The sequence below is a fragment of the Amia ocellicauda genome, chromosome 11 (assembly GCF_036373705.1).
Source record: "Amia ocellicauda isolate fAmiCal2 chromosome 11, fAmiCal2.hap1, whole genome shotgun sequence".
NCBI classification, from domain to species: domain Eukaryota; kingdom Metazoa; phylum Chordata; class Actinopteri; order Amiiformes; family Amiidae; genus Amia; species Amia ocellicauda.
Genome location: NC_089860.1, coordinates 32,651,053 through 32,679,031, shown reverse-complemented (window position 1 = coordinate 32,679,031; position 27,979 = coordinate 32,651,053). Strand labels below are relative to the sequence as shown.

The 27,979-nt window shown below is 41.9% G+C and overlaps 1 protein-coding gene across 2 annotated transcripts; it reads right to left on the bottom strand.

The window, feature by feature from the left end:
- Nucleotides 1–20: 20 nt before the first annotated feature.
- cnksr1 (connector enhancer of kinase suppressor of Ras 1) lies at nt 21–27,653 on the bottom strand. Of its 2 annotated transcripts, XM_066717508.1 has the most exons (21): nt 27,498–27,653; nt 25,279–25,436; nt 23,810–24,012; nt 22,778–22,862; nt 16,824–16,865; nt 16,286–16,405; nt 13,697–13,756; nt 12,417–12,485; nt 11,440–11,568; nt 10,541–10,614; nt 9,805–9,947; nt 9,293–9,438; nt 8,514–8,547; nt 7,999–8,174; nt 7,060–7,133; nt 6,566–6,637; nt 4,610–4,683; nt 3,073–3,137; nt 2,649–2,766; nt 2,185–2,366; nt 21–1,969 (listed from the first exon to the last, which is right to left on the bottom strand). In XM_066717508.1, the coding sequence occupies exons 1-21, from the start codon at nt 27,547–27,549 to the stop codon at nt 1,556–1,558; spliced, it is 2,490 nt and encodes an 829-aa protein (XP_066573605.1). In that variant the 5' UTR covers nt 27,550–27,653; the 3' UTR covers nt 21–1,555. The 2 variants fall into 2 exon arrangements, with proteins under 2 accessions (XP_066573605.1, XP_066573606.1); XM_066717509.1 differs by lacking the exons at nt 22,778–22,862; nt 23,810–24,012; nt 25,279–25,436; nt 27,498–27,653 and adding an exon at nt 21,681–22,104.
- Nucleotides 27,654–27,979: the final 326 nt, after the last annotated feature.

Here is a 27,979-nt window from a genome sequence, read left to right as displayed (position 1 = left end):
TACCAGTATTAACGAGAACCTGTAATTACACGTTTATTACTAACAGACATTGATGCACATTTCTGACATGTACTTGTAATGTAAATGTAATTTACACAACTAAAATGTGATATTTGTCTGCACATGATTTTAAAAGAAGATTGATTCCAAAACGTGTCGTACAGAATTAATAACCAAGGTTGTGATTGATAAAAAGCAGACCATCAAGAAAAGCTGTGGATTCAGTTTTTTTCCAAAACCAGTCCTTGTCATGAAACACATCACTTGACAGAATGACTTGTCTGTTGCGAGTGAAATGGATTGAAATGTGTTAAAGAGGTCAGACATCACAAACAGTGGGAAAATTATCCATTCTTTCTTATTTACATTAAGCCTGAGATACAAAATAATATCAATAAGGCCATTTGCCCCATCAAACATTCATATATGGTACACAACACACTAGGAACCAGGTGATAAACAGAAAGGAAATACTACTATGGCCAACACATGCCATTTCTAATCAAAATAAACACCAAATCCACAGAAGTAATGGGTAAAGTGCTAGCAGGTTCATATGAAAAGATGAAAATTATTTCTAATCACAGTTTATAAGAATTGCCAAAACGTACTTTGCCTTCAAACGTTTAAATTTGAGCCAGTTGAAAACCCAGCAAGCAAGTTTGAAAGTATTTGATGGATTCTTAGGTAAACCAATTGAATACATAGTATACATCTACATCTCCCTGTACAGTGTCTTTAGTGTTACTAAATACATGCGCAGGCAAATTTATCATTGCTTTGACTGCCTATATTTTCATTTTGGTTTTGTTTTATAGTGATGCTTCCTTGCTTGTTGAATGCAATGTAACTGAATGGCAAAGAAACTGAACAGATTTCATAAACAAATACAGTATCTTAACTGGTTAGTGTTGCACCCTATCCTCATGCCTTTAAGGTGATCATAATCCAAGTCTACCTCATTGATAACTATTATGATGATGATTATGGTTTAATGCATAATTCTACTTTTTGCATTTGTTTAAAAATAGAAATACTGTAGAAATACTGACTCCTCTTACCATTATTTGTATCAACATTACAGTAGAGTTATTTTTACAGTGTGGTTTCTATAAAAGGTTATTTTAATATAAAACCAATATATACATACATGTATTAAGACATTTTCTTTAAAAAATAAATGTTCCTATTAAAATCTACACATAAAATTACACTTGGATAAAGGAGGGGGTGGGGGGGACCTTAACCAAAGACCATTGCCCTAATAGACACAATTATCACAAAACAAAAATATATTATTTTGTTTTTTTCATGACAAAATTATGAGTTTTAGAAGACTGAGTGAACAATTAGGATCTCGTTCTCTCGTACGTCTGTAGTTTTTTGGTTCTTTTGTTACACAACAGTCTTGGCCTCCTTTCGCAGTTTAAAAACAGGAGGAGAAGTCTCCAACCAGTTCAAAATGGACACAGTTGTTGTTGGAAAAGTCAAATATCCACACTGTTCGGGTTATCTTGAGCTCAGAGTATTTAAAAATAAAGTATGAATAAAAGCTTCATATGAAGAAATAATTCTCTCCCTGGGGTGTTGCGTCTGCAGTGTGTGTTTGCATGGGTGTGGAGGCCACCGATTCCACAGCTGACACCCTGTAGGAGTCTGTGGGATCCATGTCTACCAGTTGCTCTCCTTGGCTCAACCTCAAGCTGAACACGCTGTCCCTCGAGGGGTCTCCTTCTCCTGGAGACAAGGCTGCGCTCTGGCGGTCTTTGTCCAGCAACGACCCCCCGCTCTCCTCCCTTTCACCTCCCGGTCTTCCTCCCGCCCCCTTGGCCATGGCCTTGGCCTTGGTCAGCTTGTCGATTTCCTGGCACAGTTCCTCGTTCCTCTCCTTCCACTCTCTGAACTTGGTTGACGTCAGCTCGGGGTTGTCCAGGAGCTTGTTGATGGTTTGCAGCTCGGCCTCTTTTGCCTGTGAGAGGAGAGAGAGAAAGGGAGGAAGAGAGAAGATGAGTGCATTATGCGAATTATAATTTCTTATGCCCACCTGGTCTTTCCACAAAAGTATTTAGTAGCGATATACAATTATTGTGAGTATGCATTCATTATTAAATCAGGAATATTCAGAAGTACATTCAAACCAAAATGGTAGACGGGGCCACACCGCAGTAGATGTTATGCACTTACTTTGAGTGTGCTCTGCAGAGCCCGTAGTGTAAGGGCCTTCTCATTGATGATGGGGTTCTTGTTTCTCTTGATGAAGGACCTCCTGAAGTGGTCTCTGGTCATTGGCTGTTCGTTGCCTAACAGTGACACCCCACCCTCCTTGAGACGGTTAAAAAGGACCCCCATCTCATCCTCAGGGGCGCCTGGTACAACAATCACAAAAATATGACAGTTAATAAGCTGGTTAGGGGGAAAGCTGCACTATTTATACCTAAGTTCTAAAATGCTAAACTGCCCACATTAAAAACTCAATCCTATAGGTTTTATCAGGAGACTTTAATCCATGACAAACCATAGGAAAGACGGTCAGATGTTAGTTAGGAACTCAGGGTAAAGGTGGGAAAAGTATTTATTCCAGGTACCAGGTGAAAACCCAGAGAAACAGTGCAGCCCTAATATTTATCGATACGATGGGCATGGGTCACCTGGCTTTTTTTCTGCAACTAAAGGAGCCGTCCCAGAGCTCAGTTTAATCTCTTTCCTCTTCTTCTCTTTGCCCTTGATCCGGGGCAGAGTGTTCACGGCTCGGGAGGCAGTGCTTTTCTGAAAAAGAGACGGTGAAATAAAACGAGCAGGGTCAGATTCAGAGCTGTGTTTATGAAGTGAAAAACTAAATTAACTGACCAAGCATGCTTAACATCAGTGGTTAATATCAGACCTTTTCAGACCGGCAAATACGTAGTCATGATCATCATTAATATTGTCAATCGTTTTCTCTCAATGATTTGACTCTCTCCTTAACATATTACAAGTGAAACGGAAATAGACTTAAGAAGCGGCCACAGCCATGTTGACAGGAAGTCTGTTCACCACATAAGAGACGGTGTGCCGACCCAGCCCTGTACTCACTTTGTGCCTGGAGGCCTGGGGGGAATTGGATCCTTCATCCTCGGGCTCGGTCTCGCTGTAACAGTCTGTGGAAACACCGGCACAGTAGTCAATCCTGAGCCACAGGCAGCAAAGATATGATTCGGTAGCTAAATCTGCAAAGCACAACGCTAAAGACATCTCAGAAGCCTTCGTTTGCATTGTGTAATATCAAATAGTAATACAAAAATGACATTGGGTGCATAATGAGTTCACACATCAAAATTATATATTTATGGCAGACGGGAGATAACTACATCACAATATTAGCACTTCCTTCATTAGCAGCACAGGAATAAATTCAGACTGCAGTATAATGTGAATTCAGAAAAAAAGCAATTACAAAAGCCATCAATCAGGACAATGGAGAGAATAATGAGATGACCCTCTTTCCCTTTTCCTCTGGAAGGTAATTCGGTAATCAATACAGATTATTATTATTAGCTAAGGTGAACTGCAGGGAAATAAACCCAAACAAAACCCCAGCCTCTCCGGCCGCCTGCAATGAAACTGGATTTGAGGGACCAAATTTGGACAGCACTTATAGATCACAGGGATACAAAAAGTCCAATTAGCCACCTGCTATTTCCAAACTCCCGTGATTACTATAGATCAGGTAATAATATGCAATAAGAGGCGATGCGATCTCCCAGCACTGCATTAAAGTCAATAGCTGGCAACGGTTCGTGCTCACATCGGCTCTCTCACTGATAAACACACAGAGATGGATGACAGGGCATCTGAATCAGAGACGAACCAAGAGTCAGTCCAGCCTGATGTGCTGGAGAGGACGAACAAAAAAGTGACCGTTCTTGTTTTTTTACGGACATGTTTAGGGTTTAGAATTAAAGTTAGTAAAAACGATATCACGATCCTGGCAAACATTCACACAATGATCAAGAGCGATAATAGAGTTTAATTTAGAGTCAGGTAAAGCTATTAAAACAATTACCCACAACTAATTAACTGTTGGAAAAAAAAATAATAATAATAAACAGACCTACAGACAGTAGGATTTGTTGGTTTCCTCACAAAAATGACTTTTATATAAAATCCCAACTGAAAGTATCCCCCCCCTGTTGCTTCATTCATGAATTAATTCCTCTTTCTTCCCCTCCCCTCTGTGGTTTCCTTGTGAATTGAAAAATAAACACTGTAGAAATCGTGAGCAGGTGCAGGTGGTACTGTGCAGGGCAAGGACACTGATGCGAGTGCAGGGTCCTTCGTTCCCAGCTGTGACCCACTTTTATTTTATCAAAGAGCAAGAGAGACTGAAACTATTCCCATTCAGACCAGAACGGGGTCTCCCTGTAGCAGATGTTGCTGAAATGCTTCGACAGCAGTAGTTACATTAGTGGAAGCCTGGGCATGCTACTTGTCTAGTTAATGTAGTAATTAAAGCAGAGCGCATTTGTGGGTTTGCGAATTAGCCCAGGTAAGTCATTCGTCTGGAAGGATGCACGGCAGAGAAAGGGGGGCCGCTGCTTTCGGACCGGGAGTCCTCCGTCATCGTTCTTACCTTCTTCCCTGTGCGGCTGGTTCTTTTTCTCATTCTTATACTTCTGTATCGCCATTATTAAGCAGTTGATCCACCTGAAAAGGGAAAACAGACGTGACAGCAACAGGCACAGACACACTATGAGGGAAATGCCAAAAACAAACAAAGAAACACACATTTAGTCTGCAACTAAAGATAACAACGTCTCAAGATCCAACAACATGGGTTAATTTATTATTTAAACTAAAAACAGTAAAACCTTTTTTCAACTACTATTAAGGAAAGCAGAGATCTGTCACCATATTTCCACACCAGTCTCTTTCCCCATCTACCAAAACCCAAATCAGATTATCGACAATTGAACAGTAATTAATGGAGCTGTGGCCTAACACATCCTTGATAACAGACTCTGTGTTAAAAAACAATCAGCTGCATCAGTATGCGTGCGCCAGTGTAATGCATTTGTCATTTACACCACATTAATCACAATCAAGCACTGCAAACTGTGTTCATTACATAGCGAGCTTCCTTTAAATGAGGAGGGAAAACTAAACAGAAACTGACCTCTCTCTGAATCAATGCCATTGAAAGTGAATTAAAAAATCTCCACAGGACAGGAAGAAAAAAAAATATATATAATTCTAAAGTAAATAAATAAGGAGGACTTTATCCGTATTACTGTCCCTACAATAGTTCAATTGAGAAATAGTGTATCATGGATGGGTTATCGAATATGCTTCTCCAGTAAATCAAACCATTTCAAATCAAGGCAATGCATCACGCTATATGAGGATGACACATCTATGGTCTACAAGTCTTTTTCCTCTCAATTTGTGCTGACTAAGCGGTGAGAAAAAACAATTAAAAGTATTCAAAAGGGTTACAGGCAGCCCAAATAGCCGATTAACCTTTAGCTATAAACCTGAAGGATGACGCTGGGAGGGGGGAGAAAAAAAGTCAACAATGTGCAGCCATTAATCATATTAATGTGCTCTCTTCATAATTAACAAGATTAATGAGGCACCAAAACTCCAGTCGTGATCTATATTTTTAAAAAATGTAAACGTATATTTGAAGGAATGCATTGTGGGGCTGCAGAATTCGAAAAAGCAGACATCCATCATTGCACTTGGCGGTGAAATTAATTAAATACATGAATCCTTATGAAATAAATATTTATATGAATCAAGAGCAGGGACAACAAGCTGGCAGCAGGTGGCGCTGTGAGGCCTTACTTCTTGTATCTACACAGGCGGCTGAAATGCGTCGAGCAGCATGCTTTGTCTCCTGTTCTGACAGCTATGTGCACAGAACAGATAACCGCATCTGTGTTGCTTGTAGATAACCGAGCTTCCTTTACCTATTGCACCAGACTAGAAACTGAGAGAAAGATAGCATTGCACCACACCATAAAGCACACTTTATAAGCGGTTTACTGATTTTCTTCATCCTGCATTTCGTTTTATGAGGTGGTGGTTGTTTTTAACTGTTGTAGGGAAGTTTAGAGTTTTCTTTTTCTGTCTTTATTTCTCCACCCCCTTCCTTCTAAGGTAAACCATACTGTAATGCTGTGGCTATTTTGTTAATTGCCATGATTCCAGTGTCATGCAAAATATTCTGTCAAAAATAATGAAGGTCTCCAAAGCAAGTTAAACTGAAAGGGTGAATATAAATAGTGTGATTTTCAAAGGGGACAAACTACAAAGTCAGTCACGAGGGGATTTGAAAAAGGTTACTGAACGGGTTACATATGAAGGTGCAAGTGGTACCTTCTCCATCCTGTGTCCACTCTGCTCAATGTCACAATCATTCCTATTGCCTCACTTTGTGGGACATTAATATAGCCAAGAGCTAAAAGAAAAGAACTTCACTGACCCTCCTGCTAACTCTAGCGAATGTATCAACAGTTGCCATTTTCCTGTACCGAGACCGGCATTCGAAGACCGGTAAACTAGGGAAAGCCCTGCCGCCACTTACTTGCTCATATCGTTGACGTTGTCGGCAGCGAAGAAAAAGGTCTGGAACCGCTCATGGCACACCTGAAACACACTGCGGAAAAACAAGCCATAACATAAGCCGTAGCATATACATCTCTCAGCTTACGAAATGCACTGTATTTATTTATTTATTGATGCATTTAAACTTGTCACATTAGGAGAAAATACTTCATTAGATGCTAAGAGGGGAGATAAAACCAAGCGGTTAGACTTTAGAAGCTTTCCACGAATTAATAATTCATCATAAATTGTCCTATTTATAATGCTTCTTCTCATAGGAGTAAAACAGAGGAATAAATGGAGCACAAAAACATTTGCTTTGTAATTATGACCAGCGGGGGTAAAACAAAAAAATTGCCTATATTAAAGAAAAAAGCTGATTTTAAAGCGGTCATGTTTATGGCAGAAACAGGCACTGTGACAGATCCCAGTGAGCAGTCACACTTCACACTTCGCCTCCACTTCCACACTTACTATTTCCTCTTGTGCTCTCCAGCACCTTCGATGCGGTAGGTGGAGACTTGAATCAGGCCCTCAGCTTTCTCTTCCTTAAAGAAAGAAACGACAATGATTTGCCAGGGCGGTCAAGGCATTCTTTGATTTTCAAAGGCCACTCTCCCTCACAAAACCACCTCAATCATAAAAAGAAGTCCAAATGAAGCACAAATTCCCAATGTACTGATCTGTGACTGATGCGTCTGTCCCTCTATAAGTGGTCATCCATGGTTTTCACACAGGTTCAAGCAACAGGACAATCTCGTCAAGCTTAATGCCTCCTTTTCCGAAAGTCTGTCTCTAGCATCTGAAAGCTTCTAACAAGGGAACGTATCTTCAAAACACCAGACCACAATGCAGCTGTACATATTTTAAGCAGAGGTGAGCTGATCAATAACTATTTGAAGCCACTTTCTGATAGGGTAGCGGAAGTCCCATTAGCCAGCATCTCCTCAAAATAACTTGGTTTAGCTCGGTTCCCAATCACACACAAAGAAGGGAATGAAGACCAGACCACTTTTAAGATTTCATTTTCTTGTGCATAGTTTCATATTCTATTGCTCAGGTTTTTGGAAAGTGGCTCTAATTATATTTGGTGATATTTATATGCACAGTCAGTTCTTTCCAGGTAAAACAGTATTAGCCTATTATAGATCATATAGCTAGTGTATGTTTTTTAGTGTTATTAGGAACATGACGCATAAAGAAGTTGTTTTTGCAAGACGTTCTAACATGTATTGATGAAAGTTATGCACCTGCCTCTTACCCCCAGTCATTTACTGCAGATTTTGCAAAATCATGACAACGATGTGAAATTAGAGACTGTATTCACAGTAGGCTCGTATTTTGTATTTTGAATTGACAGATACTGTATTTAACGCATTTACAGCGGCTCCTGTCTCGGCTCCGAGGTCTCACCTGCTGGCTGTTGTACCAGTACAAGTTCGGACCCTTCAGCACGAACCAGAATCGCTGCCATTTTTGAGCCACGAAGACCCCGCTGTCCTTTTTCTTCTTCCACAACCAGCCGTCACAGTCCGCTCGGCCCAGCTCCCGGCAGGACACGCGCCTCCGACTCATTCCCGTCCGGGTGCCTGGCGATCAGGAAAACAACAGGCTCAGCCACACAAGCTAGGCCCAACTCACACCTACTCTCCATTTTAATATATAATTATATATTTATCTACAAGCTTCTTCATTCATTTGGTAAAGCATTTTGCCAATATGTCTTTGTCTGTGTTTGGAAACAGAAATGACTGCAGGCACTCTCTGTGATGTGAGGTGAAGTAGAGAGAATTGGGAATGTTACTCAACATTTCTCCTATTACACAACATACCTTGTCCCTCCCTTCTCTACTTATTTTCAGACCTTGTTCTGATCACTTCAAAAAAATTAAAAACAAACCAAGGGGGGATGAAGTTGTATATCTTACCTTTTGAGTTGGGGCTACTTGCGTCTTGCTCGTCCTAATCGGAAACAAAACAAAACCACAAACCTTATGGATGAATAACAACAATTTCCCCACACTGAATCAAGGAATCATACGTGTCGTCTTCATGTCGTGTACTGTTATTATGTCCGTATGGGTCCTTTATACTTCTGTAGGGGAGTTCTCGAAGCTATTTTAAGCTAGTGGGCGTATCTAGAGAGCAAATCGTTTATATAACTCACTTCTCTGTATGAACGAAACGAACAAACGATTCGTTGAGTTGACGTGAAGCGGATTTTCATTTTTAGTTCATGAAAAAACAATGGAAACAAATGTGTCCCTTCAGGACAGACAGAGGCATGCGAGTCTTGACAGGTCTCTAATTCACACCAAGTTATCAAACCCTCAGCACGTCATCCCCAAGTCACAAGACGCAGACAGAAGAGGAAGATTGAAAAATGATAAACTGCCCTTTCTTTGGTGACATTTAAATGAGCAATCAGTTTGCCTTACAGTTATAAAGGTGAACTTTTCAGGCTCACCTGGAAATATGACTTAAATTCAACTCAGAACGGGGAAAAACATTTAAATCTTAAAATATCCCAGGGTTAATTTATTCTGCTTTTGGCCGTGAGCCACAATAAATCTGTTGCTCAGGCATCTTGTTCTGAAATGCTCAGACACTGCAGTCCAGACTCAGTTCAAGGAGAGTATTAAGGGCACGCACTTAGTTTAGCCGAGTAAAAGAGTTCAGACTCCAAGAACTCCTCGTCCTCACTTACACTCTGTCCGGCCATTTCGGGACATGAGCTGCGGGACGTCACACTGAGACGGCTGGCCTGGCGGAGCTGGAGCTCGGCGCTGCTGACCTCAGTCTGGGGGGCCTCGGGGGAGACCTGCGAGAGAGCCCTGTCCAACTCTGTCCGTTCTGTAACCAAGCAAACACACACACACACACACACACACACACACACACACACACACACACACACACACACACACACACAAGCACAAATGCAAACATGCAAACAAGCAAACAAACACTGGGATTAGAAAAATATCACCCCACTAAAATGGAGACAAGAATGATTAATTAATGTATTGTATAGATCTGGGTTACCTTTCTCCTCTCCAGCCCCACATGCATGGAAGGAGTTGTACATCAGAAACACAAAAAGCACCTTTGGATACAGGCATCTGCTAACTAAGTGGTGTAATAATACTTATTTAAAGTAATACTAATTAGGATGACATGACAGGAACAGTGGCCCAGTTATCACCATGCTTCACACACCTGCTCTGTTAAGCTGTGGAATTCCCTCCTTGCTCTGGAGCTCCCCCTTGTGGTTGGGGTGGGAACTGCTGGGCTGGGGTCCGGCACCCTTTCCCGATCCAGACTCCAGCCCCTTCTGCTCCTGGGATTCCAGAGTGGCAGCTCTGAAACGATTGCTACACGTCAGCGGAGGCAGAATGGATGAAGCCGATTGGCTGAGTGATGGACCAGCAACCTCCAATGAGCTTGATCGGAATTGAGGTGCCACAGAGGTAGATCCAAAGAAAGTACTGATCGGCGTACGATGCCTGCTCCCCCGTTCATCTGTCAAAACCACTTGCATGCTTACACATAAACCACATGGCTTGACATTTGAAAATGTTGTCCAGGGACTTCCCTTGGCTTGGACCCTCTTAATGCGCACGACAATAGTATATGAGTAACACAAGACATTACGTATCATAGAAGAAATCCCAATCATTTTGTTGAAAGATAGTAAAGCAGAACTTGGTTATGTAAATGTAAAACTCTTGTGGGGTGAAGGTCTGGTCATCACTGCCTGACAGGGTGTTGTTTAACCATTTGAAGCGCAACTTAACAATGCCAGAGACAACAAAATAAGACAACACTAGTGCACCGACTTCACCTCAGCCACGGGTTACTGTGCCTTCTCGAGAATATCGACAGTCATCCATTGCAAAATCAGAAAAAAAAGTACAGAGGTGGCTTTGAAGAAATAATTAAAACAGTAACTCACTTGAACGACAGAGATCGCACCGAGGCGGCGACCCTCTGGAGGATGGAGAATGGCTCCGGGGCTTCGGGCTCCTTCTGCAAAACAAAAGCACAACAGCGTTCGCGTTTATTCGTCCGTCCCCGCAGCCTGCATGGTCATGAAAACATATCGACTTAGGAGGGTGGGAGCGAGAGAGCGAAAACCATTAAAGACATAACCAGAAACGGCATTTCCTGCAGGGGTTACGTCGCCCCGTTGTGGTTTGTTATATTGTTCCGCAAAATTTCAAACGCACTGCAGAGCTGCCCAAACCCTGCCATGCTTTAACTGCTTAGATAGCGGCTAACACAGGAAGGTGGCATATTTTGATAGTACCTCACTCAAAAACAGTCTTCTGCTGAAGCCCCCCATCAAATATGAATAATAACAAAATGTCTGTATTGACAGAAAATGGTTCAGCTCGGTGACACAGAAAGCGGTTTGTTTCTTTTACCACAGGTCTTGCAGCATATAACTGACAAACAGACTGCAGCCCTACCAACTGTGGAGCAGTTAGCATGGTAATGGCTCCCACAGGAACATGGGCTTCCTTAGGGTTGATTCACATCACTAGGCAAATATATTACCATGCCCCCCACCCACACATCACTTCTGTACTGTGGTACTGTTGTGCACAAGCAATCAAAGAATTCAATGTAAACACTGTCAAACTGTCAACCAAGTAAAATTATTATTTGTCAAACTTTAATTGTATCGCCGACTTGATTAGGCGCAGAAAAAAAAGGTTAAGTGCATGATTCGGAGGTTTTGTGTAAGTAAAGCTTTCCCACGTCCATCATTCTGTCAAATCAAAGACACTGGCATAATTATATATATATATATATATATATACACACACACACACACACATGTATGCTTACCGCAGAAGATGGAGGCTTTTGGGGTCTCTCTTGATTTGCTATACATACAGGAACCTTCTTGAGAACCAGAGTCACTCCATTGGGGTTTTCTTGGAGTTTCTTGACCAGACTTTTCCTGCTCCAGCCCACCTAACATCAGGAACACAAAGCAGGGTTTAACTCTTCTCCGCTGTGGCTAGCTTTCATTTTTAATGGTCCCTGTTGGACTTTAATTAAATGAAGGTAGATGGCGAAATAGTGACTTCATAAAATAATAATGAAAGAAACAATACTGCGCCCTGCCCAATTTAAACTGTCCGTTTTATAGAGTAGTACAAAAATGTGGTTAGTGGCACAGTTTTTAATGATTCATTAAGCAAATTGAGAACTAGGATGTAAAAAATACAACCTGGCTGCTGCTTCTCACTTTCTGAGAATAGGAACAGGAACTGACAGCTTCTGCATCTCAAAATAAAGTCTAGCTATATATTCAACATTTTCCCCGCCATGTGAAAGTGGGAAATATAGAAGTATATGTACATTTGCATCTATAACACACCTATAATGAGAATATGCAAACATTTTGTGCACTGAGCTTTGAAACTGCCCACGTGAAACATTTCGGACAGGCTGTCGATGGGATTTCTTGTGGGGAATTGATGGTGCCTAAAAAACAGAGGAATCTCTCCACTACACTGTGTGCTCAGAGACCTGTGCCCACTGCCTCCCTAAACACCTTCACACGAGAGCTACTCTACTCTTCTTATGAAACACAAAAAGCATGCATCTACTTTCTCACATCGATATCAATATACATTTCATATCAATTGTCAATGTATTTTGCAGAGTGCTCCTGTCCCTAAATGCTGCATTCATTCCTCTGACATTTTTCTTTCCATAAACTGAAAAGGAATTTGAGAATTAACTTCTGTCTCAACGGGGACTGTGGAGCCGTACGATCTCTCTATTATTATTCTTACAGTCCAATAAATACTTACCACAACCTGGTCATTGACTTGAATAACTTCGTCTCCTGCTAAGATCTTCTCACTGAATCCAGCTGGTGACTATGTGAAGAAACAATGCCAACAATGAAAAATGTGAGCTGTATAGCGATACATTTACGAGTGACCCAAAACCATATTGAAGACTTTTAATCAATTGAATACAATTACCTGTAGATTAAAGTCATAAGTCAATGCACAGATACTGCTTTAATATCTATAATGCAATGGTTAACTCTGGAAGGCGTGTACAAGAAATACTTTTGTCTGAGTGTCAAGCGAGGAGAATTTACACTCAAGTGTCCATTGGGGTGAGGCTGCGTTTCAGTGGAAAACATCCCGAACAGAGGACACAAACGCATACCACCCTCCCGTGGACAGCTGGCAATAATCTGTGCTCTGCTCGAGTCACAATCAACATAAAGAGGGCCGTTCCATTTCCGGTGAGTGTTTTCTCTGGGTGTAACACGTTGTACTTAAATCATCTCCCCTTCTGCCAGTAAACAACAATACTCAATGTTCAGTTATGGCAAATATAATGGAAATGTATTGGTAGTACTTCTAGGTTGCACTCAATTATACACAAATCCCAGAGGTAGACCTCGTGCTGTACTAGCTCAACCGGAAGGGAGTAGTAGTTCAAATTCCCAAGATAGATTACACTATGACAGGGAGCTCAGTGAGAGACAAAAACTGCTCCTCTAATGGCAAAATCATTTACAAGATGACATCATGGAAAACTTTCCCTCTAATCTGACAGCTACTTGTGCCTACTGGGTAAAGAAAACAAAAACACATGAATGACCGGGTTAATGTGTCCCCGCTCCCAGACAACTTCAACTTCTTCCCCAAGGTTATATACATCGTAATGACAATCACAATTTGTATGGATCCCTGGATTTATAATTGCAATGATCAATCCAACAAAGTGTTAGCAGCCAACTGGGCCAGGTGTAAGAATACAAGGACTGACAAACAGATGCTTATGCTTAAAGCTGGTATCTTATCAAGGGTGTGGCAAGGCTGGAGGGAAATAGGCCAAATTCATTACAATGGAGGGGCTAATTGTAATAAGGCAGGGAAAAAATGTGGAAAAAAGGAGATAATTTTTCCCAGTCAATGTCTTGCAATTCACCTCTGTGCTTCTGTGCACCCTCAAAAAAGCATTCCCTTACACGATATATATGTGTGTGTGTGTGTGTGTGTGTGTGTGTGTGTGTGTGTGTGTGTGTGTGTGTCAGCAGGAGCCTACGCTTCAGAAAGAGTCATCTCACCTCTGATGCAGTTCCCGTAACGTAGTGCAGGATGGAGTCAGTGGACGTGATTTCAATTCCCTACAAAAGGGAAGTCACAGTCAGCATCTCCCTCAATCACTCAAAAGCAAACCCATACCATTGCCTGATGATTATGGTCGGCGGGCACATCTCACAGCTACGCATGTGACGAAACCCAGACTTTACAGCCACACATAACGGATTTGTCCCGCGTGTCATACAGCTATGGTATGAACTTCAACAGTTGTGTCTGCGTCTCTGTCAGACACCTCCATAAGGGTGAAGCTTCTGTACGCTGCCACTCATGTCCTCCAATATCATCTCTGCATCACGGCTGTTCTTTTTCATCCATTTCTACCTTCAACGTGGCATTTCTCGTCTTGCTGTCATTTAGTTTTCTTAACTCAAACCCTCTTGTGTGTGGGCTGGCTTGATTGATCCCCTGCTGAGATTTCTGCCTTCATAATTTGCTAAGCCAATATATATATAGGCTAGGCAAGGCAAGGCGCTGTGAAAGCTTCATGATGCAATTTAATTTCCACACATTTTCCGTGCAATGCTCTGCCAGAGGTCGAGTACTGTGGAGCAATACTAAGTTTCTTCTCCCTAGTAAAACTTGTTCTAGTAATGCCATGTTTTCAAAAAGCAAATATGGACTGGAATCGTAAGTTGTGCGAGGCTAAGGGCGTGCCCCAGTCCTGATGATCTACTATGAGTACCCTTGAAAATCTACTACAGCTTTACACTGCATTTACAAATCTCACCTTCAGGACCGACCATTGGCTGTTGTGAATAATGCACATTGCACTACCATTCTCTTAGGTTTAATAAATTACTTCATTTAGGACTTGGAAAAAGCATGTAAAGCCCAGATGTTGGTGTGACCCAGGAACCAGATGTGGGTGAAAGCTTTTATAGATTCATGCATCACAAACGTATAATACAAGGAAGAGAAGGAAACCAAAAGCAAATACGCTACTGCTGTGTGTACACTACGGCTATAAAACTCGGGGGGGGAACAGAGCACATAGCTTTCTGAATGGTCCCTTTCAAAGGCAAATATCCGATATTCTAAAAATACAATCTGTTAAATGCATAGAACTGCTTTTCTTTAGAAACTTCCTACAGAGTGGCTTACAACAACTCAAGTAGAAATCCACACATCTTGCTTGGTAATGAATGGCTACATGGCAAGCAGGCCCCAAACATTTCTCTTAATAAACGCCAACTATAACACTTGCAAAGGAAAATATCATATCTCATCGAGGATTTAATCCTCATTTGCCCAAGAGGTAGAGGAGCTTAAAACAGAAGAGCTGAACGAGGGTAAACACAGATCAACTGCAGACGATTGCATTGGGCACTAATGAGGCGTTTTATTTTGTAGTGCGAGTTTTAGAGACATATCAGCGAGCTTATTTTGATTGGCTACCTCTCCAGGGCATACTCTTCCCACAATGCACTGGGGACAACATTATTCTTTGTAAACCTTCTGGAACATACAAGATAATCAAGAGGAAGCAAATTATGTATTTTCTTAAACTGCAGGCAAGCGGTTTGTTTGTTTGTTTTCTATTGCATGCCTTTAAATGAGATAAAGGTGTCCAATGTATTTTGATGCATTTGGAGTGTGACAGGATTATACTCGGACTTCAGGCCAGTTCGGGAATTGAGCAAATTCAAGTCAGCAAAGTCATATTCAGGCAGAGTCTAAAATCAAAGGCAAAAATGCACTGACCCCTGGGATGGGTCCCTACAGCAGAAGATCAGATAAGAGGTAAACAAACTCAAAAGGGTGATTTATGACTCAGTATGAGAGCAAGATAAAAATACCAGACTGCAAGAGGGGCCTTCCGCAGCGCCTGGGTGGGTTTCTGTATCATGTTTGTCACTTCTTTTCACATGAACATCAACTCAACTAGCTATGCAATTCCAAATAGTCCACTAGAATAAAAAATACATTTGAAAAAAGACCAGAGATCGTGTTTACGGGGCTGTTGTCTCTCCGGACGACTTCCTTGTGGATCTCGATTTGTCTAGACAATGGCAACTCAGTCTTCTCCTCAATAAATAAATCTGGCATGAGCTTGTATTCATGGATTTCCTCTCGCTTCACTTCCTACATAGAATGCAATGATTTGAAAGATTGAATTTGCTCGGGTGTAGCTGGACAATAGTTTTTTTTTGGTCTTATGCATTGCTTCTGGAGGTTATTAGGTTATTATATTCAGAATTTTTTAATTCTTCAGAGAAAAGGTCAAAATATCTGCCTCTGTATTCCTGTATGGTGTGTTTTATTGAGGTCACTGAGTGTTCCTATGACTTTGGTCTTGCCATTATATGAGGAAAATAAATAAATCGCTCAGCGCTAAAATCTGAAATATAAACAACCATGATCTTTGAAGGAACTTGCTAATTTGAGTAATATCAAGCATCTGTTTCTAGACTTCAGAACCTGGCATAGTAGGAGTCTTTTAAAACCGACTGAAAGGGTGCTCTCCAGGACTAGAGCTGGTGGATAGAGATCCTCAGTATTTCTCATCCAGTATATCTGGCCCACGAGGGAGCAGGGTTCGGCGGGCGCCATACCAGGGTTTCTCCGGGAGAAGCGGGCACCAGGTCCACACTCTCTAGGGTGGCAGTGTGATTCAGGAGGGTGGGGGGGCTGCTGATCAGGATCTCATCACAGATAGCCACGATCTTCCGACACTGTGAGAGGAAAACTTATGTTAGAACAGCAGAGCATTACACAGAAGACAAACCACAGAACTGCAGACGGGTTGAAACCAAGATACCAAAGCTGGGTAAGTGTCGATCACAGAATGGGTAGATTATGGAGGAACAAAAAGGAAGGTTAGCAACTAGAAGAGGCCCATCTTTCTCATTTGTTTTGCTATTCGAGTATTGATCTGTGGTTTCTCCAAGGATCCCACAGAACTCTAGCTGGACGAATTCAGTGAAGAGGTCATCCATGTAAAACAGTGATTCTGTGACAGTTTCCCTGGCATGGATTGCGTTTATTGCATTTTTTAAAAGTCTCTCAGACGACATTTTGTATGAAGGCAGACGTCACATTAAGAAACGCATACAGAAACACAACCACCAAAAACGGACTCAAGATACTCACAGACGATATGATGTCCTTCTCTTTCTCGAATGCGGAGATGTCCTGCGGGAAAACAAAAACATGCTTTGTTGAGTTCAAGTTAGAGAGCACACAATCACGGGCCTTTAGTGGAAAAATCAATACAGTTTTCAAGCTAGAGTCCTTTGCCCTGCAGTCAATCTACAGCCGCCCTGAAAAAGAGAGACCATACTGTACTAGGCAGCTGAGGAAGAATCATGCTGCAAAATATATCAGCTATTGTGCCTTAATGTTTGTATTCAAGAAATCCAAATTTAAGTAATGCCTGCAGGAAGTAAAATCCTTACATGACAAATTTAAGAACCATGCCATTTTTGAAAAAGCATAATAAAAAATTATGGAATTGTCCTCCACTTCCCTCCGTCCAAAACACTTCCACTCCCATAGTATATACACCAGTAACACTGCCCCTCTAGCCCCGCATTAAATGGACCCTTTTGTTTTTTGAGTTGGCTCACTTTAATGCTTGATGTTGTGTCTCGTACACATTCGGTATGAATACCCATTTCAACATAGGAGAGACTGAACAAAAAATATATAAAATAAAAAGACTCTACATGCGACCTCCCCGACATTGCAAATAAAATCATCAGAAACCATTCAGTCCATTCAGTCAGTAGTTTAACTTCAACCAGCCTGTGACTAATAACACTAACGGCGATAAACATCTTCACAGATCAATGTACACGGTCTGCCGTGACTTGCAGACGTGCCTCAGTAGCAAAGCAGTTGCACAAGGTGGTAACAAACGCTTCCCTTACCCGTGGACTTCAGCGCAGAATCCACACAAGGAGAAAAAAAACACAGCTGCCCACGCAGGATGTGCACGTTTGACAGCCAGGACTCTGAGGGAATATTCCACTTAAAGGGTACGGCCCTCCCAAATGTCAGAAGCTCCAGTCTCACATTTTACTACAATACTTCAGAAGCAGAAGCAGAAGCAGAAGCAGCAGCCGTGCAACACCACGAAACCAAACACAATATGAATCAGAGTTGATCGGAGTACACCAACATATTGATCCCATCTCCCGTGGCGTGCTAATCACATGGAAACCAATCTAGAACGGGAGCGTCCAGTACAAACGCTCAGAGACTTGCAGTGTAACCAGAGTTAGTGCCTGGAAAATGATTTGCTTTATTCCAGTTAACAGAAAGGCCTGAAACGCAGCCAACGCCAGTTCAGTTAGGTCGAAACAATTCCCAAAATGGTAACGGATTAGAAATGCTTTTCTGAGTCCTGCGCAAAAAATAAAAGCATAACCTCTCTCGTTTTTCCCACAGCCCACTTGACTGCAACAAAAGTGGTCACACTGCAGGCTAATTATTAACAGAACTAATCACCGCAGGACAGAGACTGGGAAATGTGTCACTCCACATCAGACATCTGTGCAGAGGGGCTGAAACCAAGGTCCCGGGGACCTTTAAAGAACTCTCCGCTTAAGAATTTAGGAACACGAGAAGGATGTTTTTCTTCTGTAATCTATTTCCACCCCACTTGTTTGGGGGCTTGTAGCTTAATGATCAGAATTGCACCCACTTAAAAGCAATATAAACAGGAATTAAATACAGTCTAATGGAAAACTAGCATTGGCTGCTATTAAATAAACAAACAAAACCAATATTAATTTGATTAATAATAGTCACTAAGCAAAACCAATCCTGCAGGTTTTCCAGGTCTCTTTCAATCACAAGTCAGTGGATACCTCGACCACAGACAAAGACCCACAATTGGCTCAGTAAGCGGCGAACAATCATGATCAAACACAAACCTGCAGGCTCTGTTGCTCTCCGGGACCAGGGAGTGCCGCGCGCTGCACACATGGTGAGTCAAGTGACACATTGTGCGGCTCACGCTAGTTTAATCGCATGAATCAGTATTCAAAGCTATCCTCAGCTGTTATGTAAATCTAAGGTCAAACATCTCCCCCCCCACCCCGAGCTCAGGCCTGCGAATCATGAAGGATCAGACGGCAGTGGGCGAGTCATCAAGAGTCAGTTATTGCAGTGACAGAACAAACATGTTTACATAAGCCGTCCCAGCGTCAGGAAGAGCCCGCGAGTTTTAACCCACGGTGGAAAGAAACACGAACAGTAACTCAAAACAGAAGCAGGGAATTAGTAAGCTTTCATTAACAGCTTAAATGTCTTTAACGTAACATCAGGCAAACAGCACTGTTGTGTGCCTTTGATCCAGATGTGTTATTACAGCTGACAGAATAAGCCAAGATCCTCTGAGTTTGGGGACTGCAGTTTGCTTTTCATGAAATGTACCACTATAAGCAAAAGCCAACCCTTGCAGTATGGAGGAGCTTTCTTTAATTCCAACCAGAAAACAAGCAAATTCATTCCATCAGCTGCAAATCTTTGTTCCATCGATGCCTAAATAGGGGCCAATTTTAGTATCGCAATGGTGTATAGATAATGTCATCCTACTACACTACATATGAGAGGAACACAAAACTTTAATTGTGTTAATTTAAACTTGTTGTCCTATTTATTCTGCTTGACCTTTTAGCCAACCCCTGGTGTCCTTTTTAACAGTGTATTAAAAGAAAACCATGTTTCATTAAAGGTTTTAGATGGACTTGTGACAGACGTAATTTAACTGTAAAGGTTACATTGGTTTGTCACCATCGCATGGAGTATTCTGATGCAGCTTACAAACAGGAGATCAATAATATGGATGTCCCTTTAGCAGAAGCTGCCACACTTTCAACACAGTCAAGAGAAAAAACAACAACATTTCACTTATTGTGTCGGAGAAGTATAAACGGGTAGCGGTGTACATTTTAAGAACTCTTCTCTTCTTTTGCCAGATAAATCACTTCCTTTAACTACTTTCCACATATGCCCAACTGAATCGACACATATTCCGGCAGCTGTCCTTCGTTTCTCTTCATCGTCAGTCACTTTTGCCTCAGTAGATTGCATCTTGTGTCAACCAGTGACATCTCTACAACAAATCATATTACACCAAGGACACACATAACCCCCAGCAGAGCAAAACAACATGCAATTGAAACCATCCAGATTTGCTCACATACTGGTAGTAATTTAAAGTAAATAACGATTTGGTCTATCCATTTAAATAAATCTGTAAAAGCACTGTAAATTACAATATACCTCCAAGCATAGTTTACTCCATGGAGAGGGCCTTTATGATACTAGAGCACTTAAAATATTTAGCAACAGAAAAGCTTTAACATATAATAGCCAGACATTTATTACTATCTTCTAAATTATTGATTCATCGCTTCCCTACAGGGGACACGGTTTAAATTATGTACACCGCACTAGAGAAAGGAAAGAACAGATCTAGTAAAAATGTCAAAGTAAAATACATACTACTGGAACATTTCTCAATGTATTACAGCCGACTTCTCCTCAGTACACAGATGCACAAGCACAGATAGAACTCACTTTACTTCCATGAGAAATATGAAAGCCCCTTTTAGGCATTTGAAATAAACAATACAACATTTAAAAAAACAAGGAAATCTTGATGAGATGCCAGATCAACAGGTACAGTAGTGACTGGCTGGGGAAAGGTCAACCATAATAAAGTAGATTTATTTATGCTTTTGCTTCTCTTCCTCTATTTGCTCTCACATCCTTCCCAGCCCTTCAATCACAAATGTCACAAAGAGGGTTTCGGGCCTACAGAAGCCTGCGGTCATTAAATATTAACCTGCACTTCAAAACCCTCTGGACCAAAAGCGGACACCTCAAAGACGAATATTAAAAAATATAAATGAATAAAGGAAAAGTAGTAGCAGATTCCACAAGCATGTGCCGTTCACAGCAAATACACAACACAGGCGTTCCGCTAACAAACCTCATCTGTTTACCAGTAGCACTTCAATTCAATATCAGATTTACCTTCCAAACGTTCCCCTCCTCCTCCACCTCTTCCTCTCTCTCTCTTTCACTCTCTCAGACCTTTCCTTCTGCAAACTGCTTCCTTCTCACCACAGCAAAACCAGGCTCAACTTGCTTTGCAACTGCCTCTGCCAAATGGGAAACTGAGAGACCTGTCAAAACTGGCTCTGACTCAGAGGGGTATAAATATGGGTTGGCTGTTCCTATGATCGCAACCAGCTCATAAACACCCGATGAGAGACAGTGGCAGGAGGGGGGGGGGTTAGAAAGGATCAAATAAGGGTCTCGTTTTACATCCGTCGGGTAATCTTGGAATGAAAGGCACACGTAGGCCAGCAGACAGCTCTGACAGGCTGAATGTAGGCTTTCGTTTTCTTATTTTGGTTGTCGCTAGATATTCTTCTCACCCACCCACCCCCCCGCCCCCCAGGAAGAGACCGAGATGACAAAAACAGAACTCTAGTGTTCACTCCACGTTTCTACCAAACAAGACTAATGGGACACGGCTGCGCTCGGTGTAGGAAGCAGAGACCCATTACATTACAACTCAAATATTTTAAAATGTAAACAGAGTAAAGCGCCTTCTGCTTATCAAACTTCAGTCACTGCACCCCTCTGAAGTAAAAATAATTACATTTCCTTCAATTCTTTCCTTGGAAGGATACTTTCTTACAACCACTCAAGACTATACACAACCCACCGAACATAGGCGAGAAAAAGAAGAAAACACAACCACGTGGCTCAAAAATCAAGGGATCTCCCTTAAATCACATTAAATATGTGTGTGTGTGTGTGTGAGAGAGAGAGAGAGAGACAGAATAACAAAAAGAGCATTTTAAAACACTAGACAAAAGAGAAAAAAACCAAAATGCTAACATATAGCGGAGAGATAGTGCAAGGTCAATTCCAGCGCTACGAAAGCGGCACAGCTAAAGAAAGCCAGCGACTTCAAACTTGTACCTTCATTCGGTTCTGCTGTAACAGACAGGACATAGACACTAGTGTCAGCGTCTCCAAATGCCATTGTGAAATCCCATTTTCCTTTCTTGTTGTAAGTTTTCAGAACAAGCTCCTTCTCCCAGGCCCCCTCAACATATCCAGGCACGCGTGGTTCCTTTAATTTCGTCTCCAACTCCTCCACTGGCAACCTGTCAAACCAGCTCCTCCGAGTTTCTCCCTCCTCTCCTCTCCTCTCCTCTCCTCTCCGGGTAGTTCAGAGTAACTCTCTCCACCAGGCAGAGAGACTCAACCTCAGTCGACCAGAACTCAACGCAGCTGTGACTCGGACTGCCTCCGGGGGTCAGAGATTACATCAGAAACAAGAATGTAAAGAACCAACAAACAAAAAAATGAAACAACAACCCAACCCCCGCCAAACCAAAACCACTACTGTATTTCCTCTTCAAACCTGTGTGTAACAATCGAATTCAATCCACAAACAGGATGTAGTGTAATAAAAAAAAAAAAAATTGTCACAATGCAATCCATTTATGGCAGAGAAGGAGAAGTTATGCATTTAGACCACAGTTAGTGGGTTTTTGTTTTTGGAGAGAGGTGATAGGGAATTTCCTTATTTATTTAAATAAGTTAAACCGGGACACTAACAAGATAAATACTCAACCAGCATCCATAGCAGTATTTCTTAGACTGCAGTAGCAAGGTCACCCATTTCAGACGCTACATAAATCTAGTTACACTGACAGGCAGAGACATTAGCTTTCTCTCCGGCTGACGGGCTAGTTTAATTACTTTGTGCTTTGGTTCACCATTCACTAATAGAAGCTAAAGAGACATTTTTAACTAGATTTCAGTGCAAAAACCTTTAGAAATGAACAGAACCTTTAACACCCATTGAAAGACTCAACAGAAAAATGTATTGAAACTAAACAGAACTTGCTTTACACAACTGCAACCATAAAGTAAGTAGTCCAATACAATGAAAGTAATCTCCGCCGTGCAAAACCCAGCATTATTCTTCACGGCTATTCAAACTGTCACTGTGGCTGTATATCCGTAGGATACAAAGTATGAAAAGAGTCGTTTGACGGGACACTGACCTTGTGGACGCTCTGCCCCAGCTCCCCGCAGTATGTGATGATGTCTTTAGTGGCAGTGTAGTCGTGCAGTTGAGAAAAGAGATACCTGACAGGCACACAGACGCACAATAATCAGCACAGACTGCAAAGCCAAAAGCGAGACCAGCAACGATCGTACAGATTTGTTTTATATAAACAATAACCATTTCAGTGATAAGAAAAAACAAACACTGCATCTGTCCCTATAGAAAGATTCATTTCAATTCCACTGGTATTTTTTGCAGTTTATGTCTCACATTTGTAACCTGATAAGAAAATCCACACAATTCCAAAGAACAAGTCTTTTTTTAGTCGTACTGTTATAAGATTTAATGTAACAGGTTTTATCGCTTACGTTTTACATTATATACATCAAAAGACGGCAATATATCGTACTGGTTAGCAAACTGGATGAAAGTGTCTATGAACACTTTGCCCTTACTGCCCTGCTGTCTTTACATCAGTGATGCATCACCGGCTCATTACACAACAGTATTCCCAGGGCAGTATTCGTAGCGTTCAACCCTTAGCGTCATCCAGCACAGGCCTGTCAATTCTAACCGGTCTAATCTCGCCCTCCCACCAGAAGTGGAAAAAAGAAAAAAAGTGCCTTTCCTCCTCCTCTGGTCTTATCAGAGTGGGTTTGTGTGTATTGTAGTCTGAGCCACTCCCATGTCAGGGTAAAAGTGTAGGTTAAGGAAAGTGAGAAGTGCTGTGTTGGATCAGAAGCTGTGACATGACAGGTAGCACTTCATGTTCAGTCACATGTAACGGTGTTGTGGTTGTGGTTGAAGGGCTTTCCTACCGGTTACCAGAAAAGGTTTAATTTACACATGACTACGGCTACAATATGTGAAGCTCCTGTTCTGTGGCACAGCGGACACTGTAGTTATTATTCTGATGGTGTACAACAGTCGACATCAAAAGATCGTCTCCTACAGAAATCGCTGCCCAGCTACGGCCTCACACAGAGAAGTTGCAAGTTGCCCCATTATCATTTTCATTATTTCACACCTGTTGATCCAGCAGAAGAGCCCCCTGGCCGCCGTGATGACATTGATGACGGAGAGGAGAGTTTCCGAGGGAAGCTGGCTCTCCGACTGGCCGGTGTAGGGGTGGACGCGCCAGCGGCTCTGGATGCTCACCGGCAGGGAGTGGGCGATCGTTCGGAGCTTCTCGGTCAGCGAGCGCATGCTCTCGCCCATCATGTCGTAGTTCTGCCCCCAAGAGACACACACGGCAATCTGTTAGACCTGCAGCCGTCCCAACACAGGGCAAGGGAGCTATATATATATTGAAGTGGAAATTAATTGGATAAGTAGTGAAACGTGAATAGAGAGGTTAAAATTAACTACACTTATATGGTGGACTCCATCCACCAGATAAATATTGTCACCGTTTGTTGTCCTCCACCGCCATTCACAATTGCAGGCAAAATATTTTACAAAGGAAAGTGGTTTTAGTGGATTCACTTTGCTGTAATCACCTGGAGGCAATTTCACAGGAATTTTATGTTGATGTTTATTAGCTCATATAATAGTATCCAAAAAAATAAGCATCTTGCGTGGAATAAATACTGGCACCATAATTACAGTTAAAATCCTGCATTTGAATTTGGAATTAGAAGTCCAGAGCGACTGATTTGTTATATGAAGGGGGTCTGTTGTTTTCCCAGGGCATCAATGCACCGCAGCTACCGTTTCACTCGCCCTATATTCAGATCTTCCTCAGTATCCCTTCAATTAGCGTCGCCCTCCTCTGCATCTCTAATGAGCTCCTCCGAAATCTGTGAATCAATTTTCACTTCTGTATGCCGAAGATTAGGTGTGCATTGCTGCTACCAGCTTGATATTTCCCACTGCATTACAGACGAAACCTGCCTGCTTAATCTGCTGATGGGAGGGAGGTTTGTGAGTGCCAGAAATTGTGTTAAAAAACATGAAAAACAAGTGAGAAAGAACTGAATGTGTGAAGTGGTCTGGTAGGGGGTTCGTGCGAAGGGGAGCGAAATGGGGAATTCAAATTCTGAAAGGAAAACGTCACCAGCTTTAGCATACATCAATATTTGTCAATCCTCTCTTTATTCAATGAGCGGTTGCCTCCGGAGAGAAGTTGAACAACAACAAACATGCAGCTTTGAACTCTAACACTACAGCTGGAGTATTATCTCTTAACCACAGCATTTTTGTGTATGCAGCACTGCTGACGTCAGAGTCAATGTGTTTTGAGAAGAGAAGACAAGCCTTTCAATTTATTAACTGCGGAGTGAACTGAAGAAAGTGGATTTTGTTTGATAGCAATGCGATCGTGATAAGTAGATCCATTTAATTGATTTACTATATACATTATCTTACTATCAAAGCCAGTTTGTGTAATGCCAGATAGAACTCACAGTAAACCACATGAATATGGCATTTAAAATGTACACACTAAAAAGTATTCATTGATTGACTGACTGACTGAGAGTGGACAGCTTTGCTTACCAGTGAACAGAGCTTTTCCACAGCCTCCAGTATGAGTTCTTGGTGGCCGATCTTCTTCACCCCAAGTTTCTCCAAATCCTTGTAGGACAGCAGTAGCAGGTCTCTCCCCGTCAACGACCACTCTTCGAATGGATAATGCTGAAGGACAGAGTCCAGACCTGACAGAAGGAGAGTCAACGTTAGAAGATTGCATTGGTTGAAGTTAGGATTTAATTGAACGTGTCTCTCACTTGAATTATTCTACAAATCACTTTAATTTCAGTCCTGTTTATTTTTACCCATTTCATGTTTACAACGTGCCTGGATATCTCCAACTGCCTTTCTGCCGAGAGCCCATTGGAAAAGGTTTAATCAAATAATTGGTTAGTTTCATTTCAAGGTTCAGTGTCAAAGCTCCATTGAAAGGAAAATAGAGCTGGCACAGGGGTGCTCTGGGCAACATGGTTGAAAAATCACTTCACATCAAGATGAATGTGGAAAGATCCCAGTGTATTCAAGACTGGAATCAACTTCCATGCCAATTCTCTGTGTGAAAGCCCACCCAGCACACACAGAGGGGATGATAAGAGAGGCTGTGGTGGCGATGGACAGGGGGTTTCTAATAAAAAGCTGCACTATACCACAATTCACCTCACAAAAGGATCCCATTCATGAGTTATTAGCTGGTTAGTCCACAAAAAACAACAACCCATTTTAGAGGACTGAAACTGGTCCAATCCACTGCTGAACAAAGGTACCACCTTTCGGCATTCTTGGGTCTTTTATACTTATGAAGTACTGTATTCATATGGCTTGAATAGAAGCACACTGACCAAAAGGTTTCTGAGCAGCCCGTGTAAAAATCCAATGTTTTGGTATTTTGATCAGTTCACCAATCAAACCCTGTCACAGCGGACTGAGGTTTCAACATCTAAAATTACTTGGGGAGGATTTATATTTGGTCACTAAGCCACCAGTGAATCACTTAGATCATGCAAGGTCATGAATTTTCAACCTGCTGTGAAATACAGTGAGCTAATATATAAACTGTACACTGATGCGGGTCAGTAATTAATGTCACGATCCACAGTAGGTTAGAAGTAATGAAAATGTTTTCAGTGCCCTGCATTTGGGAGGATTGTCTGACCGGAAGCTATTTTCTAGAATAAATATTTTCTAAACCTGTAGGCATGCTAGAAATGTATACTGCTGACATGGCTCTGTATGGGATTTTATTGTTGGGTTTCTCAAAGGAGAGTCCACCGTCCAATGACTAAACAAACACCTCCCTTGCCAAGTGCCTTTTTTTTTGTATTAATTCGAAGAATTTAGGTTTCGTTCAGTATAGCACTCAGTATAGGTGCGGTTTACAGGTTCCACTGGACAGGATCATGGGCCAAATGAATGTGTTTGTCATGAAAACACACACGTTACGATGCAAAAGCTGAAACTTTCCATCAACAAGTTGTGTCCGTTCCTGAGAACTGCTGTCAGAAGACCATCTGAATTTCACTCACAATGATTCTCTCTAAACAAGAACCACATGCATATTGGTTATATTTTGTGTTATAAAGTTTTATTGTGGATATATATAAGTCTAGGCATTAGCTGTTCAACTTCCTGTTGATATTTCACACATTTCACTGCATCTCGGACATAATTGATTGACAGATAACTCTATAGTACAGACAGAGAAGTGTCCATGCAATACAGGCAATGAACGGAAAAAGCAGCATTGACAATAACTACAATGATAATAAAAATGCATTTCTCATTAATTAAAAACAGTATAGTTCGTGCACTCAAAAGGCATTTGTGAAATTGAAAGACCAAACAGCCCTGGGAAAATACAAACAGCTACCTCACTATAACCTACAGTATCACCTCAATCCATAATCAGCAGGAAGATTGCAAACATGCAGGTCAAATACAACCTGTATGTAAAAATGGACTTTGAACAAGAGAAAAGGTGAGCTTGTTGTACAAATACACAGGTGTTGCAGTAAAAGGGCTATTACATGCAGGAAAGGGAGGCAAATGTATCTCAATGAAGCTGGATCAGACTTTGTGGTTTGTTGGTTTGTTTTTTAACATAACTCCCTGGCAGAAGAAACAGCAGCTGTGAAACTCCTAGGCCAGTACCTGCCCGTACCGGCGCTTCCTCATACCTGCCCGTCCCCACTCTTCTGCAAACTGAAGCTCCCCTGCAAATAAGACGCGACCCACACTTTCGCCCTCACCTTTCAGCCACTCGGCCACTCGATGTCGGTCCCAGGATACAATGGGCTCCATTGTGGGAGTCGGGCTCTTAATCCGGAGTGGATCCGTCACTAGACCCTCCCGACAGCCCGCAGCAGGAGAGCGGATGAGCCGCAGATCTGGGCACTCCCACCGCCAGGTATGCGCTGCGCTGCGCAGCCAATTGGAGGGGACCTTTCCCAAGCCTGGTCAGTGCAGGGCTCAGGCAGGGAGGGAGGAGGAAACTTACTTTTCCCTTTTATTTATAAACCTTTTCACTGTTTCTTTTTTACACCCAGGGCTGCATCTCATGTAGCTGGGGAACAAAGCATGCCTTATGTATCGGTTTTGTTTTTTGCGCACATTAAGTTGGCACCCTGTGGGGGTGTACAACAAGTGTCTAATGACGCCGCAACTAATTGAAGTAATTTTACATGTTTAGGTGAACTGCACAGAAGATACCTTATTTGAGTCATGGCTATTG